The 18,097-nt window shown below is 38.1% G+C and overlaps 2 protein-coding genes across 5 annotated transcripts in view; one reads left to right on the forward strand and one right to left on the reverse strand.

Moving 5' to 3' along the window:
• Positions 1-11,628, forward strand: part of ACBD5 (acyl-CoA binding domain containing 5) — a 59,799-nt gene extending 48,171 nt beyond the window's left edge. Inside the window, exons 10-13 of one of the 2 annotated variants that reach the window (XM_075552547.1) lie at positions 2,074-2,273; positions 8,113-8,157; positions 8,487-8,596; positions 9,416-11,626. In XM_075552547.1, coding sequence (XP_075408662.1) covers positions 2,074-2,273; positions 8,113-8,157; positions 8,487-8,596; positions 9,416-9,428 — 368 coding nt within the window. In that variant the 3' untranslated portion in view covers positions 9,429-11,626. Of the gene's footprint in view, positions 1-2,073; positions 2,274-8,112; positions 8,158-8,486; positions 8,597-9,415 lie in introns of both variants that reach the window. The other variant, XM_075552546.1, reaches the window with a different exon arrangement.
• Positions 11,629-14,956: 3,328 nt separating this feature from the next.
• The window catches only part of MASTL (microtubule associated serine/threonine kinase like), a 40,056-nt gene continuing 36,915 nt past the window's right edge, over positions 14,957-18,097 (reverse strand). For 2 of the 3 annotated variants that reach the window (XM_075552550.1, XM_075552548.1), the window contains exons 10-12: positions 17,579-17,692; positions 17,375-17,476; positions 14,958-15,924 (exon numbers count right to left, since the gene is read on the reverse strand). In XM_075552550.1, the coding sequence (XP_075408665.1) occupies positions 15,767-15,924; positions 17,375-17,476; positions 17,579-17,692 (374 nt within the window). In that variant the 3' untranslated portion in view covers positions 14,958-15,766. Of the gene's footprint in view, positions 15,925-17,374; positions 17,477-17,578; positions 17,693-18,097 lie in introns of all 3 variants that reach the window. The other variant, XM_075552549.1, reaches the window with a different exon arrangement.

An 18,097-nucleotide genomic window follows, 5' to 3' on the forward strand; every position in this document is an offset into this window, starting at 1 on the left:
CCTGAAGAATGACCGAGGCCATAGTCTCTGAGGTTCCACCAGTCTCAACCAACAAGCCTGGTCTTTTCTTATGACTGTGTTTTGTTCCGTTCTGTCCTGGACCATCTGTTAGCATCCTAATTCAGCAGTAGTAGCAGGCATCATCTAGTTCTCCTAGACTCAGGGTCATGGAAACTGATTTTCACATGGCCCAGTATTTAGTTATTTGGACCAATTGTTTCCATGCATCGTTGATTTTCCCACCCTTCTTTCATCTGTACATGGAAACCAATAGTTGTACCTTAGATTGCTACTCACCAAAGTAGGATGTAGAACACTGATGAGGGTAATACCAATTCTTTTATCCCTAGTGGTGCAGTAGTTTAAGCATTCAGCTGCGAGGCTGCTAACCAAAAGATTGACAGTTCAAACCCACCCTTCACCTCTGTGGGAGAAAGACGTAGTGTCTTTTCTCATAAAGATTTCAGCTTAGAAAGCCCTCTGAAATAGTTATACTCTGTCCTGCAAGTCACTATGAGTTGAAAGTCAATTCCAGAGTATCCACCAATATAAATAAATATGTGTGTGTGGGGGGGGGGTAAAAAGTGTGGTTATGTAGCAAAATTGAGAGGGCAATACCTATATAAATAGCATGGAATTTATAACAAAAATGCATTTTAAAAACTTGTAAGATATCCTAGAGGATTTTATCTTAATAATATATATAAAATGTTGCTGTTTGTTATACAGAGACTCATTAGTTTATTGCAAAATAGTCATGCATGTAACGTTAATTTAGCACTGGAGAATCAGAATGAACAATTGCAATGTTATCTTAAGTGTTAGAGTCCAAATCATTGCCTCTCAGGCTTTTCCCAAGTGGACTCAAGGAGAGGTGGCCTGACCACCATTTTAACTCGGAGGATGTCGTCCTGGAGCTAGGCTCTGAGGTCGGTAGTGATGAGCAATGTCTTAGGGAGCTTCTCCGTCGTCAGACAGAGCCAGGGAGAACTTCGCATCTGTCGTCTTCAAAGATGAGAAGTCCACAGGCTGCTCTGCCTGTCTGCTGCTGTGCTTAGCTGAAATTGGATGCTTTGTTTTTGCCAGTTAAGAGAGTTGTTGTATGACATTTGTATGGTTAGCTAATTTACAGACATTTGAATGATTGGCAATTAGGGCATGGCATATTTATGTTTTGTTAACTTCTAGAATTATGAATAATGTTACACTTCTCTCTCACGGAGTTTAGGTACAAAACTCATTTTCAGAAAGAAACTTCATATACTTCTATTACCTGTCCTCAAGGAGAGGACAACTTCCTATTCACTAATAGTTAATGGTTAAAGAGTGTTATAGAAATACATATGTTTCTAAGTCCAGACATTCTCTATTTAGAACTTAACATGATAAGGGACCTACATATAGATGTCTGATAGCATTATAAAAACATCCTAACAGTATAAAAGCATTATAGCTTGATGCACTTTAAGAATCACAGACTTATATGTGATTTGAGAGCAGATAGAAAGCATACATAAATAAACACTGTGATGAAACCTCAAATGCCCAAAAAGGAAAACATACTATTTATCAGCCCCCCCCCCCATTAGTCATTGGTTTATTAGAAACCAGCTCCCAGAGACATAATCTAGAGAGCAACAGCTGCTGCTGGGTCACCTGGCCCATGGTGACCTCATGTGTAACAGCCTGAAGAGCTGCCACTCTACCCCCATATCAGCCTTTTAATACTACATAAAAACCCATCTTCAATTAAAATGGTCTTTTACCTTATTAGTAGAGAATTTTTGAGCATCTACCTCAACTATGTATATTACTCCTGAATTATGCATAGTCAGGAGCTTGTACTGTAGTATGTATATATGAACCTTAAGGATAAAGGAATTTAAATATATCAATATAAATAGAAGTTTATACATTTGTCCAGTGAATTATTCTGTGTACGCTTTGATTGCTTTCACTGTACCTTGGAGACCAAGATTTCAAAGATATACCAGGAAGAGGAAAATGAATAATGTACAGTTTCTACTTCCATGAAATTATTTACAACGAGACTGTTCTGCTCCCTGTAAACAGGACATAGGATGCATCCTTTGAATGAAGGAGCCAAAGGTCAGCAAATGGGAAGTGGAGGCGATGGAGAACGGTGGGGTTCAGACAGAGGGTCCCGAGGCAGCCTCAATGAGCAGATCGCTCTGGTGCTCATGCGATTACAGGAAGACATGCAGAATGTCCTGCAGAGACTCCATAAGCTGGAGACAATAACCTCTTCACAGGTAAGCTCTTACATTTGCCTCATCGTTGTGGAGTTCCAGTTGTTGAGCTTGTAAAACTGTATAGTTTATGTTGGTAGATTTACACAAATCTGTATAGTTTAATGATTTTCATTCTTTATATATTTACATAAAAAGGACCCATTTTGTAACCCACTTTTTTCCAAAACCACTTCATTGGTAGTTAATACAGATATCAGATAATTCCATAGTTCAATCACATCAAGAAGTATTGTACAATTGCTACCACAATCTGTTTCAAAACATTGTTTTCCTTCTTGAACTCCTTGACATCAGCTCCTTTTTATCACCCCCTACCCACCACTGTGTGTGCCCCTAGAAACCCTTATTCTACTTGCTGCCCCCATAGGCTCATCAGTCTTGGCGTTTATGTACTGAAAAACATATAACAAAAATTCAAGAGGGTGACCCCCAATGACATAACACATCTGAAATAAACCCCAATATGAACAAAATAAAAAATACAGAAAAGGTTGAAAAGCAGATCAGGCTTGATATGCTTCAGAGGGGATCAACTGACAATTTTACCCAATTTTTAAGTGATATTTTTTTTAAGATTTCCATAAAAGCGAAATACCTTAGGAGAATATAAATGAATGTAAAACCAGCTGTAGCACTCTGGAGGTGGGTGCAGGGTGCATGTGGTTAGAAGATGAGCTGTCACATAGCACCGCTTTATGACCACTGCCCATGAGTCCATAATTAAAGTGATTCCCCTAGTAAGCATTATCTCTTATCTTTTTCTAAACTCTGGAGAGAGGAAATATATTAATTAATATATTATTAAAATATATTACATGTATTAACTATTAAGTCTTTATTTAGTATTCCTCAAAAGGGAATCTGAATCGTAGTGTGACCTCTATTTTCATGAAAGACCAAGTGTATTAAACTTTTTGGAAAGGCTGTACAGCTAGTCAGTTGCGGAAACTCAAGCAGAACCCAGATACCTTTCTAGCCCAATGCCCCTTCTACTGACAGAGACGGCTTTCCCGTATTGAAAGAAGCTGGGCAGCGGGCTGTGGAGGAGAACGGGAAAGAGTACATTAGGACAAGAAAACTCAGGCTCACAGTCTATCTGCATTGTGGCCTTGTTTAGAGTAACTTGGCAGAGTTTTCAGAGGCTATACTGGTTTCCCAATTTGTCCGCCGACCCGTCTTTGTTGGAGTAACACGCGCTGCAGAGAAGACAGGAGCAATCAGCCTGCGTGTGTGACCTGACTTCAGACATGTCACCACCTCTCGGCATCCTACCACACAAGTTAACGGGAATATGTAGAAATCAAAGAAAATGTACCCCATCCCTTGATGTAATAATGATTGTACAAATGTTCTTGATGTGATTGAGCAGAACTATTGAATTGTATGATATGTAAATTATGTGCCAATAAAAGTGTTGGGGAGGGAGTTAAAATTACTTTTGATTACATTGTAGATGTTTTTATAAATGTACTAATTTCATTTAAACAAAAATTTTAAATAAAAATAATTTTGGATGAATTATCTATAATAATAATACAGCATATTTGTTGATTAAAACAAAACAAAACAGCCTATTGCCAGAGTCAATTCCGACACCTAACAACCCTATGGGGTTCCGAAGACTGTAGTCTTTATGGAAGCAAATTGTCCCTTCTTTCTTCCGTGGAGCAGATAGGAGGTCTGAACCACTGGCCCTTTGGTTAGCAGCCAGGCTCTTCAACTTGGCAACCAGGGCGCCTGTCACTAAATAAATACTCCAATTCATTATGTAAGCATTCTAAACAGTTGTATCTTTTACTATTTCATAAATAACTTATTCACGTTAGCAAGGCTTTTCGGTTATAATTTCTTGATCATTGGAATGTGAGTATTTAGGCTTTATAGATTCACCATACAAGAATATATAAACTTCTGTTTGGTGCTGCATTATTTAGACAAAAGGATTTTATTGCTTTTATTGGCACCTTAATAGCATCTGTGATGCAAAAGAAGTTAAGAATAGTATCTTATATACACCGCATTGACTTGTCTATGTAGATAAACAGGCATGACTACAGTACAGATCAATGTAGATTGTTGATATCAAATGTAAATTTTACACACACCTTTTGTGAATGAGAAAATTGTACTATTCTACCCTCATTGCTCAACTGATCTGTCAAATTATTCAGCTTCCATGAATTTCACTCCTTTTTTCTTTTAATTCCACTTCTTTTAATTCTATTTTTCCATAAACCTTTTGAAGTCCCCTTGTATTTATTCACTGTTAATGGCTACTGAAATTTTGCTAAAATTCATTTGATCTATTTTAGAGGGTTTTTTTTAACTCTTACATTAAATTTTTTTCAAAAAATGCTGAAGTATTAAACTTTTCCTCTATGCTAAAAGTTTATATATTTCAGATAATTAATAAAAGAATAAATTGATATTTAAGTAGTAGATTGTAGAACTGAAAGAATGTTAGTTCAACAACTTTACGTAAATGAAAAAGCTGGATTCTGAGCAGGCACAATTGACAGCACAGCTGTGACTCTAAGTGAAGTCTCATAAATTTTAACAGTTCATTAGGAATAGTTACTAGAACATTTATTTGTCCTTCCAAACCATTTGTTACCTTAAAAGTTCCATTTGTAGTTCCATTTGATAGCTCTGGTGTGCTATTAGCATTTCTTAGGAGTAGCAGCTGGAGCTTTTGGACTTGATCACTTTGTGTTCCATTCCAGATACACTGATTAATGTGACCCTGTCTGTATAAGTCATCAGTTGCCCAGGGGCCCTGTTTATTTATCCTGAAGTAGAGTAAGAGAAGACAGGAAAGCAGGAAATTCACATATATAATATATATTATATGTATATATGATGTAATATATCATTTGTCCATTTATTTGTGCCAAGACATCTGAAGTGAGCTTACTTCCTACTGAATCCATTACAGAACCCTTCCAGGTCTTAGGCTGCAGTTGTCAGCTCTGTTTTTTTCTAAGTTACTATCTCATAGCATTGTGTAAAGAACAATTGGGCACATGTGAGTTATAATCATAATTAAGTTGCTTGATGGTTGGGTATCTTAGTACAGATTTTTTTTTTCATTTGGGAGACCAATTTTATAAATCTGTTCTTTATTCCATTTTGTCTTGGAAAATACCCAAAAGTAAATCTCTTTAAAAAAATAATTTTATTGAGGGCTCATACAATTCTCATCACAATCCGTACATGCATCCTCTGTGTCAAGCACATTTGTACATTTGTTGCCATCATCATTCTCAAAACATTTGCCTTCTACTTGAGCCCTTAATATCAGCTTCCATTTTTCCCCCTCCCTCCCCCTCCCCACTCCCTCATGAACTATTGATAATTTATAAATTATTATTTTGTCATATCTTATACTGTGTGATATCTCCCCTCACCCCTTCTCTGTTGTCCATCCCCCAGGGAGGAGGTTATACGTAGATTCTTGTAATCAGTTCCCCCTTTTCCACCCCATATTTCCTCCACCCTCCAGGCATCGCCACTTTCACCACTGGTCCTGAAGGGGCCATCTGTCCTGGATTCCCTATATTTCCAGTTGCTATCTGTACCAATGTACATCCTCTGGTCTAGCTGGATTTGTAAGGTAGAATTGGGATCATGATAGTGGGAGGGAGGAAGCATTTAAGAACTAGAGAAAAGTTAAATGTTTCATCGTTGCTACACTGCACCCCACAACCCTTCAGTAAGGGGGTGTCCAGTTGGCTACTGATGGACTTTGAGTCTCACTCTGCACTCACATCATTTATGATGATATGATTTTTCGTTCTTTGATGCCTGATACCTGGTCCCTTCGACACCTCGTGGCCACACATGTTGGTGTGCTTCTTCCATGTGGGCTTTGTGGCTTCTGAGCTAGATGGCCTCTTGTTTACCTTCTAGTCTTTAAGACCCCAGATGCTATATGAACACATTTGTCGTGTCGGGAAGGTGTGCATCAGGGAATGCCAATTTAGTAGGAAAACATGTTCTTGCACTGAGTAAGTAAAAAGTAAATCACTTGAATGGTTATTATGCCTCAAGTCACTACTACTGCATATAATGTAAGAATCATTGCAATGTATCAATTCTTATGGCATGAGCGTCCACAGCTTAAATTTACTAGAACTCGAGTGCATCAATTAATACCTTTTTTAATGGACTGCAAGGAGAATGAGCATGCACAGGTTGACTAATTTATTTTTACCTGTGAGCAGTGATCGTACTGGGGTCCCTGAAATCCTATTCCCACATAAGAAAGAAATGGATAGTGAGTATTTAAAGCCTGCTCCCCTCCTCCTTTGCTGCCCGCCATCACTCTCCTTCAGGCCACTGGTCAACTCGCTATCCTGTGAACTTGACAGCAGACCCGCTACCTCACCTGCTCCTGGAATGCTATTCCCTGGGCACCAAGGCTGGGCCACCATTCCCTTAGGTTGTTTTAACAACGCATCATTGTTTAGGCCTTTGTGCAGCTGTCAGGAAACCTTCCCCATCAGGATCACCAGCCACTCCCTCTCTGGCTAGCTCCTCTCCCTTGGCTGTTGGATTTTTAGTTAATAGCATGTGTCACATGCGGACATACTGTAAGCTTATGATTTGTTAGTACCTGTATCTCTTCGCTAAGGGGCACTGGTGGTGGTGCAGTGGTTAAGTGCTCATCTGCCAACTCACCAGTGGCTCTCTGGAAGAAAACTGTAATTCCATAAAGATTTACAGCAGAAGCACTGAAGAAGTAGATGGCATTGAGATACTAAGTCATGCAAGGGTTTATAGGGGATGGAGGGGCGTGGGCTGGGAGATAGGGAGGGTGAGTGTTGGAGCGGTTGCGATTACACAATCATTTTAAAAGCGATTTAAACACGAGCATAAGAAAATGTTCTAAAACTAATTGTGGTAATGATTGTACAATTCTGTTTTTTTGGTACAATTTTTGATATGGTTGAAGTATTGAATTGTATAATATTAGGCTTATGTGACAATGAAATGATGTCTACACTACACTACCTCACAGCTTAGTGTACAGAACAATCAGGCACATGTGAGTTCTAATCACAGCCCAGCTCCCCTGGGCTGGGGACTATGTCGTTTTGTCCCTGCGGTCTCACTGGAGCCCCAAATTAGTGACTCCCACATATTGGGCACGCAGTAAATATTTGTTGAGTAAAGAGATGATCTTATTAATCATTATACTATTTCTCTAATATAACAGTATAAAGAAAAACAAGAATGGTTAGTTTCTAATAACAAACTAAAGATTACATTTGGAATGAGCCCAATTGGAATCAGAAGCTCCTAAGTTATTCCGAAAAATGTATGACTTTGTTTTTGTTACTCCTTTTTTAAGAATCTGTGACATGAATAGCTTCACTCTGTATCTTTCCTAGTTCTCTTCCGTCTTACTTCCTCATGACTTTCCGAAACAGATCATGGGAAATAGTTTTTACAATTTTTATTTAATCATCAATATACCAGTTCTCAAATATATTGATAAATTGATTGTATGGAAAGAAATTAATTAAAAGTTGGAAATTTAACAAGGACATGAAAGCAGTAAGAGTTTAGATAAATCAGGGTCCTTATTTTTATAATTTTATATCATTTTAATGCTAAAATTTGGAGAAGTCCAAAGACATTTATAAGGGTAACAATTTCTAAAAATTTTTTTTAAGGGTAGCAATTTCAAGGACCTTCTCATTTGTTGGATTGGATTCAGGATAATCAAAGCAGAGTTTGCAGAAAAACAGAGAATAAACTAATATTTCAGCCATTTAATAAAATATAGACTATAATAAAACTACTGTCTTTTGTGTGTGTGTGTGTGTGTTTACAGGCAAACCCGGCAACAATACAGGCTAGTAGCCATCCTTCCTCTCCGGTAAGAGATTTTTTTTCCTTCTTAAATCAAATAAATTACAGCTAATTCCAATTACGTGGGTGCTATAAAGCATTTCTGATCCAGCCCATCCTTGAGAGCTTAAGAGACTCAAAAATACTTGTTTTGTGTTTGCTGAAGTCTGAAGTACTCCTGAAAATCTCTTTACTGGATTATGCCCTGAAATATAGAACTATCTTCCTTTCTTTAGCAGCAGTGTGATTTGTTATTATATTAAGTACATATTTTATAATTATGAATCAGATATGTTTTTCTGTGCTGATACAGATGGTCTAGGATAGATTGGTGACCAGCTTATTTTATTTTCTCAGAGACCGTCCTGGTGGCCCTTCCAGATGTCTCCTGGTGCATTAACTTTTGCTATTATATGGCCTTTTATTGTTCAGTGGTTGGTGCATATTTATTATCAAAGAAGAAGAAGGTAATATGTAAACTCAATCTTATACATAGTAAGCACAACTTTCAGCAGCAATTAGTCAATAGGTTCAATTTATAGACTTATAAATGCTCAACATTTATTACTGATATTGAGATAGAAATTGTCTTAGAAATGTGTTAAATTTTTAAAAGCTACTTAAGAGCATCTTACAGAACAGGAAAATTACTGCATTTCCTAAAATTTTGACTTATGGAAAAAATACTCTGAAAGTATGATGCTTATTTTGGGCCTTTTGTGAATTAAAAAAAAAACCAAAACCGTGTTCTCTATACCTTTGAAATACAGGCAGTGGCATTTCAGAAAACTTTCAGCCCAGGAGTTAGCTTTTCTTCTGCAGGGCATTGGATAGGTTAGAACTATCCGCCCTTTGGCTAGTAATGCCCACAAGTTGTACCACCAAGGGCCTACATATTAATAGGTAAACTATTAGACCAACTAAATATATGACATTAGCTAAATTGTCTCAGATATGCTATGAGAATTCACTTGATATTCATTAGTAAAAAAGTTCTCTAAAACCTAAAGAAAACAAGCTACAAGACGGGAGAGGAAGAATATTCATTCCTCTTATTTTATTAAAGCTGTTTGTTCACAGCACCCTTTGTAGTTCAGCCCTTCCTGTTGGGCTATGTATGTCAAATGAAGCCATTTCATAATGACCATTTCTAATTTGAGGTGTTATTTAGAATTTGAATTTGTGTTATCCAGAGAATTATTTGTTATGAATTTGTTTCATGTTTAGGTTGCATTTATACACATATGGGATTGTTTTTAACTTCTTCTGTTATTTTTTTTTTAAAGAAAACTAAACTGAAGAAAAGATATTTGACCCAAGAAGACTACTGGACCTGAATGATCTTGGAATGAAATGGATTGTAAATTCACAAGAATGTCTTAGTTTGTGATGATTACATTTTCTGTTGTCCAGTAGTTTGGTTTGTGTACATACATACGTGTATATATTTTGCACTACACAAATAATGTTTTAAGGTCTAATTTTGCTGATACTTGAATAATCAAACTTAAGTATGTTGAAAGTAGCATACATAGACTTACCCTACCCTGAACTGAAACCTGTAGAACATTATTAATTATTGTTTGATAACGTCCTTCTCCCATTACTTCCCACATATAAAACTAAGCTACTTCCCAAGATACAGTTGTAGTAATGAGATCTGATTTTTAAGTGGGTACTTAGTTGTCTAAATTAATGTGAGGAAGAGTGCAAACTCGGAGTGAATTTGAAATGAACTGACGCTGAGCTCCGTAGTCACTGCGCTGTGGACTGCTGAGGCCTTCTCCGCATTTCTCTTTGTGGGCTGCCCAGGGCACTAGCTTTCACAGTCGTTCCTGGGTATTGACAACACCGACTCGAGGGTCTGATAGCGTTATCAGGAAGTAGAGTCCTATGTTCTAGGTTTTACGGACGTAACCTGCTGATGAAAATAATGGGAGAATGTGCTAGAAGTAGGTGAGAAAATGAACTCTGAGCTTGCAAACAATAAATAAGATTTTTATCCAGTCAAATACATTTATTCCTTTGTAGCCATTTTTCTGGAACTAATGATAGCTAGTTTCTGCTTCATAGGGTGCTTTCAAATATACTGTAAAAACTTCTTTATACTGTTTTTACAAAAGTAAAACACACGAAAATGACTTTTCTGCAACTGGAAAACTATACAGACTGGACTTCTAACCTCAGTGCCTCAGTTTTCCCTTCTGAGTGTAGTATTGAGATAGACCTGTTTCGGAGGGGGATTGGGAAGATTCGCAGGCTGGCAGCCAGAAGCTTCCACAGGGATAAGAACATTCCAGGCCCTTTCCTCTAGACTAAATCAACTTTGCTTTAGATCCTTGAAGACCTTGTTTAGGAAATTATTCTCCTTACATGTCTAAAACTCCTTTCACTGTATTTTCAGCATATAAATAACTCCCAAGCCCACTGCCATCAAGTCAATTGCAACTCACATGAACGACCCTACGTGGATCAGGTTTCTGTAAATCTGTACTGGAGCAACACTACATGGATCAGGTTTCTGAGGAGGCTGTACATCTGTACTGGAACAAATAGCCTCATCTTTCTCCTGAGAAGCAGCTGGTGGGTTTGAATCACCAGCCTTGCAGTTAGCCATCCAACACTTAACCCTCCAGCATTCCCTCTCCCCCACAGAGATAACACAGCACATGCACATATACATGTACTGTGCAGAGGAAACTTAATTCCCAAAGGGCTTATGGTGTTTCCAAAAAATACACCACACATTATTTGCATAAAATATATATGTATCTCGTGCTTTAACAAGTTCTCGGATTGAAAGGCTTTTGTGAGGACTCTTGATAATATGCCATGCTGGGATTAGCATCATGTTCTTGATAATATACATGCTGGGATTAGCATCATGTGTTCAGGGTATTTTGAATGAAAGAAAGACGTAATCCATCCTGCGTAAAAGGAGGTTCTTCTGTTTGCCTAAGAAAACTGTGTAAGGAGACAATATGCTTTCCTCAAGATTTTCTCTCCTTTTATGTAACTTGATTTTTTGAAAGAACTTTCAAATTTCGTTTGATCAATATGTGTTTATCTAAAGGGATCTACTGATACTTGCTTTTTAAAAACACTGTTTAGAAAAAGAGTCAAGTAACTGAATTCTATGTAAAAGTAAAGCTTACTTCAGTGGATCAAGCATTATTTAAAAAGTTAGCTATCGGGTGTCAGAAAATGGAGGCTTTTTTCTTCGTCTATAAATAAATAACATGCAAATTTAGATTGTAAACAGTTGTGATTCATTTAAAAAAGCCAGGGGTAATTAATTCTTAGGGATAACCACTTATGTCTTTATAATGCACACAGTTCTTGTATATACAAATGAAGATGTAAGTATAGGGTGCAGTACTGTTCCTTTCGTAAATGAGGCTAATTTTAAACTGACAACTATGGTATTTTTTTTAATGATCTTCATTTCTGCTTCTTTGTTAAACTAAGTTAAAAATAAATGATTAATGAGACATGATTTTTAATACTTGTTGCTATTAAAGGTGCATTTTGATCATATACTAAGTATTAAATAAGAATAAAAAGAAGGAATTCATGTTTGTCGAGGGAAAATAGCTGTATGTGTTCAAGGGACCATATTCACCTAGAACCCTCTGATGCAGTGGTTCTCAACCTTCCTCAGGCCGCCACCCTTTCATACAGCTCCTCCTGTGGTGGTGACCCCCCCCCAACTATAACATTATTGTCGTTGCTGCTTCATCAGTCATTTTGCTACTGTGATGAATCGGGCAACCCCTGTGAAAGGGTCGTTCGACCCCAGGTTGAGAACCACTGTGCTAATGCTTCGTCATCAATTGCCTTCTTGGAGTTCTTAACCAGCAAAACAAAAGCAAACCTCACTACTCCCATCTCATTTTGGCTCGTCGGCCCTATATAGAATGAATAAGGTTGTAAAACTAACTATATACCCATGTGCTCCTATTTCTCCACCTCTGGGTATAGCTCACTGAGCCAGAAATGAGGTGTCAAACTTCATTCTTTCTGCTCTCAGCCTCTACATACAACCCATCAGTCAGTCTCAAGGCTTAATCTTAATCCCCATGCGCTCCCTTCCTCTAGCTATTGCAGCATCCGGTTCACTGTCCACAGTAAGAAGAATGACTTGGCTCTGGATGGCTGACTTGCTAGTAGTTGAAAGGAGGCCTGTGGCAATAGTAAATGCTTGCAATCACTTCTGGACTGACTGAATGGCTAAAATAAGGTGGTCATTCTGGCCATTAGAGTAGTTGTACTTCAATGTCTTTCAAGGTGTTTTAGAACAAAGTGGCAAAGGTATATGATTATTTCCCAAATCTAAAATTAAGGCACCTTTTCCAAGAACAAACAGAATTCTTCGGGTTCAAATAAGTAAATTTTATTAAACATCTTCAATGTATGCTAACTAGTAGACGAGGACATATAGATACCTCTTCAAGCATTTTCTGAATTTAACATTTAATGAGTGAGGAGAAAATGCATTGGAAATTAGATACAGAAAGTCCCTGGGTTAATAGTATCTGACGGACAACTGGTACTTGAGACGAGACCACCCTGAGCCCTACTGTATGAAGTCCTTGAGTTAAGAGTGGTTCACAGGTTCGAGGAAGGAGGCAGCTATCCACGCTTGTAGGATGGATCACGTTTCTGTTAGACCTGTGTTGCACGTGTAATTTTATATTTAAAATAAATCTACCACCCATTTAGCCCATGCCTCCAAAGCATTGATCTGCTGCAAGTGCTGGGAATGCATCGACAAGGAGTATAAAGTAATTAAGCAATCACCAAGAGGTGACATGTCATTCAAAAGCCCGTTGCCATTGAGTGGATTCTGAGTCCTAGTGAACCTGTATGGGATTTCCAAGGCTGTCAGACAATTTTAAAGTTAGAATAAGAATAAAGCATGTGAAAGGGTCTACCCCAATTCTTACTAAGCAAAGCAGTGGTTTAATTATTGAACCGGAAGCCTATTTATAATCTGATTAGATGAGTTAAATCAGTATAATAAGTCTATGAGCCTTTAGTGCAAGAAAGGCCTTACACCTGTTGAAGCCCAAAGCTGAGTGAACAGCACGTGAAGGTGACTGTGATGAAACACTGGCTGTAAGTAGGTGTTGAAGTGTTTGAAAATGAGGGCAGATTTAGAGGATACATTTTTGGCTATTGTTATTTCACGACTATCTCAATACAACTTTTGGAAGCAGGCTTTTTAGTCTTTCATCATGATGTTTTTCCTATCAGCTGTTTCATTGTTTGCTTAACTTTACTGGATTACCCTCCCCCCCACCCCTTTACACACACAGCCTCTTTTCAGTGTCCTATGAGAAGTAACTATGTGAAGTTACTTTATTGTAATGTGTAAGATGTTTCAGTGTCTTTGGAAGTGTTTTATATTCATAGAAAGGTAAAACACATTGAGACATTTCTGGGGCTAAATAAGTACCCAGGGGCTTCAAGAAGTTTGTAAAAAATTAAAACATGAATGGAATTTTTCCATAAACTTTTGGAAGCCACCTTGTATTTCAACTTAATTTACCTAAACTTCACTGAAAGACAGGTTTAGGAGCTAAATCTCCTTTGTAACGTAGGGGCTGCCTGTACAGCAACAGGTGCACTTTACTTTCTATTGGCAGAGGCAGGCAAGGTTCTTTGAAGACTATAGATTCTGTCAAACCCTTCCCATTTTCCCACTGTTCCTGTTCTCATGAGACTTCCTTAACACGTGTGGACCCACATCATCCTGAGCTTATTCAAAACCAAACTATCACGGCAAGTGTGAATCATCGAAACTAAAGGACAGAGTGGAACTCCCTAGGGTTTCCCAGACTGCGAATCTTTTTTTTTTAAATTATCTTATTGGGGGGCTCTTGCAAATTGTTTAACAATCCATCACTCAATTGTATTAAGCACATTTGTGCATATGTTGCCATCAACATTTTTACCAGGCTGTGAATCTTCATGAGAGCAGGCAGCCTGCTCTTTCTCCCACCGAGCAGCTGGTGGGTTTGAACAGCTGACCTTGCCATTAACAGCCATGGGTAGCCCACTAATCCACTAGGGCTGAGAAACGAATTAAGGAGTTTAAACTTGGATAGTGAACACCATCACACTCTTCCTTACCTGGTTACAGCATTTCCAGGAGACTGCTGCTTCATATTCGGGGGAAGATGAGGTTGTTTCCTCTTGGAAAGATTTAAAGTCTTGGGAACCGAGTGGGGCAGTTCTATACTGTCCTGTAGGATTGCTATAAGTTGAAATCCTAACTGGTATTCTGGGCAGCCACTTTCTGATAGCATGTTTCCTAATCTGCTCATTTCAACTCTCCCAGGTAATCATTATTCATTCCCATTTTACAGATGAACAATCGGCTCAGGTTAATGTGTCAGAGCCGTGCAGTGTGGAAAAAGGGTTTGACCTACGTGTGCTTGATTCGAACGCTTTCTATTTGAAAATACCATTAAAAGATTATAATCTTAAAATTTTACCTAACTTTAAGGAAAGATGTCTTTAATATTAAAGTACTGACTATATTTTGAGCATTTTACTGGAAGGAATAACTATTAGTAATTAGCTATCTATTAGTATTCTAAGTAGCCAATATTAAAACTAGCTCAATAAAACCACAATACCATGAATTCAATTACATGACACTTCCTAAAATGGTCTTTCACTTTACTATTTTTTAACTTGTATATCCTTGTCTTTGGCAACCACATGGGATGGTAATGGAAGGTAGAACATACACACACAAAAGAAAGGTAAAACACAGGTGTCAGTGTGCAAAAAATAACAGTATTTAATAGATCACTTAGTCTTATTAGCTGAAATCTTACTTAATAGCACATTTAAATACTGAAAGCTCAGTTTAATGTATGACCTAAAAAGTTAAAATTTGTTGTAAAGATTATACACATAGGATGTTGACAAATAATCTAGTTGAAATATGTTACAATTATATTTAAGCACAATGGTTATTTTTGTTTCTTAAGTATTAGGCTGTTGATAACAATGTGACATATGTTTGAAACATCTTTTCTACTAAACTTAGACAAACTATTGAGCTTGCCAAAATTCAACTTTCCAGGAGCAGGTTAAAAACATACTGGAGAGCCCCGCCAGAAACCGTCACGTAACCAAAGTATATTTAACCATATTCACGGTAAAGCAAGTTAGAAAACCCTTAGGCCTTGTGCTCACTTGTCATTCTCTAAAGAAGTCACACAACTCGTGACAATTTCTAGGCTGCCTTTTTGAGAACGTTTATGTTTTAAAACAATGCAGCCTTAAATGACTGTTTTGGAGAAAGCAGCGTTTGTAGGCAATCGTTTGCAAATAAATTAATCGAGCAATTGAAAGTAGATGAACAAGAACATGAAGTGCACGCACCCTCCTCTAAAGTGATAGTGTCATTCTAGTTATACTGATGCATTAACTTCATAAAGTGCAATAGGCAAATAAGAGAAGAACTTTGAAGAGCTATACACCATTCTGAGATTAAATACCTGATTTGTGGTGGTTGTAACCCAGGTTAAATCATCTATCTTCCTTTGGCCAATCTAGCATTGAGGAGCATATAAAAATGCAGGCTTATAAGACTAGACTCATAAAAGAAGATGTATGTGCTATAGACTGAATCCAGATACGGTCAGGTGCTGAGCGTTATTTCTGGCTTCAAAGTAGGATGTATCTGTTGCATCAACCGGCTGGGGTATAAAAGGCATAGCTTGATGCTGCAGATGTTCCCAGTCCACGTCGTTGAAGAGAGGATGGCGTTTCAGCTCTTAGGGAAACATGGAACAGAGCATCATGACTTTGTTACCCAAACAGTGCTTTATTTGAACAACAGAACGCTTCATATTTTGTTCCACTTCATTAGGTCGCAGTTTCAGATGCTTCTCTGTGTTCTCTCTCTCTTGGACCACTTACATCACACAGGTGCACAGTGGTGCTTGGTATCGACCTTGTACTTGAAAAGTGCATGGTTTGGATTTGACAGATGCATGAATGAATGATTTTTCCTTTAGAAGCCTGGCCGCCTCACTGCCTACATGTCCTCCCAGAATCCCTAACTCAAAGGGACAAGAAGTTGGCTGACTTCTCAGCTCCTGGCTTCCATAATCACTGCTCCATTTCTCATCCCAGTGTGTATCACTACAATCCTCCTGTATTTATTGCCCTAGATCATCAGCAGGAAGTTCATTTTCTCCTCTCTAGGCTCCATCCCTGTCCTCACGGAGATTGACGACACTTGTGAAACATTGGCTTCAAGGCTGACTTCCATGACTTCAAGCTCCACAGCACAAATACACTGACCCTGTGCCGTTTGGATTACATCCTGACTCTTAATACATCACACTACTGGTGGCGTCGTGGGTTCTCAGATGGAACGCTAACTGCAGGGTCCGCAGTTGGAACCACCCACTGCTGTACTGGAGAAAGAGGAGGCCACCTACTCCAGTGAAAGCATTCTATCGTCAGAAACCCACAGGAGCAGTCTGCCCTGTTCTGCAAGGTCGCTGGGCTCAGTTAAGTTGGAAACCAACGCGACAGCAGGGAGTTGTTCCCACTTGGAGGGGGAGGGATGAGGCTGCCCACACCCAGGAAGTTACAGACACAGTACCCTAAATAGGGTAACCACGAGTTAAAATCGACACTACAGCAGTGGGTTAAAAACAAAACAAAAAACTAATGCCACCATGAAATATGTTTTAGATAACATTAATGTTCTCTCATTTTTCTTTTCTATAGATTGAAAATTATTTTTATCTGAAATATGCTTGATCTAATATTTTCTTTAATCAGGAGAGTCAAAGTAAATCACTGGTGTTTATATCCTTCTTGATCATAGCTTTTACTGTAAGACAGTTTCCACAAACAGCACCAGAAAGAGCGATGAGAAATTACCGAATGGATGCTTTTGATAAGAGTCCCTTATAAAAAATAACATTCTCTTATATTTGTAGGTGGTTAACTGGATCAGAGTTGAAATGACTTAAGATTGTAGTTTTCTGGCGATTCATAAATTTCAATGAATGCTATTTCAACTAGACTAACGAATTTTAATATAGAATATGAAAAAATACATACCTGGATGGTAGAAAGAAAAAAAAGCCACAATGGAATTATCTTTTTACCAGTCTGATTAACTGTATATTAGAATTTAATATGGTTATTAATAACCAGAGCTTGGAACAATTGGGGCAAAGGAGTCTATTAATATAACACCCTACCTTTAATTCCAGCTCTCTTTGTCACATCAATGGCTAAAAGTGTATCGACTGCACTTTGAGCATTATCTGAAAGCTTTTCTTCACCTTCTGGCCAAGGGATATCTATAAATATAAATATACCAACAAGGTCGTTAATCGTTGTTTAAAATAATACATAGGTACAAATGATAAATGAATTTACTGTAAGGGGACAGACAGACTCACCTCTTTTCAGAATATTCTGGAAAACTTGCTGTGGGGTTTCGTCATTGAAAGGGGGAATTCCTGTCAGAAACTCAAACAAACAGACTCCAAGTGCCCACCAGTCTACTGCCGGACCTGGGATTGAACAGAAAGAACTGGTAGACATTTTCTATTAGCACACTGAGGTGTGCATAATTAAGGCATTCATTTCCTAGGGCTTTCTTCAGGTGTTATACCAGAAGTCAAGTCAATTCTGGCTTAGAGCAACCACCTAGGGCAGAGTAGAACTGTCCCATAAGGTTTCCCAAGGCTGCAATCTTTACGGAAGCAGACTGCCTCATTTATCTCCTGCAGAGAAGCTGGGGGGCTCAAACTGCCAACCTTTGGGGTTAAAAAAAGCAAAAATCGCCAAATTACCTCCACTTAGCAATGTTGTTGGTACTTTCCAGGGAGTCTGAATTAGCCACTACCACTGCTCGTTGTAGAAAAGCTAAAGCTAATCATTTATTAATCGTTTCTGGTATTCTGAATACTCTTAGG

Source organism: Tenrec ecaudatus, chromosome 6 (assembly GCF_050624435.1).
Source record: "Tenrec ecaudatus isolate mTenEca1 chromosome 6, mTenEca1.hap1, whole genome shotgun sequence".
Taxonomy (NCBI): domain Eukaryota; kingdom Metazoa; phylum Chordata; class Mammalia; order Afrosoricida; family Tenrecidae; genus Tenrec; species Tenrec ecaudatus.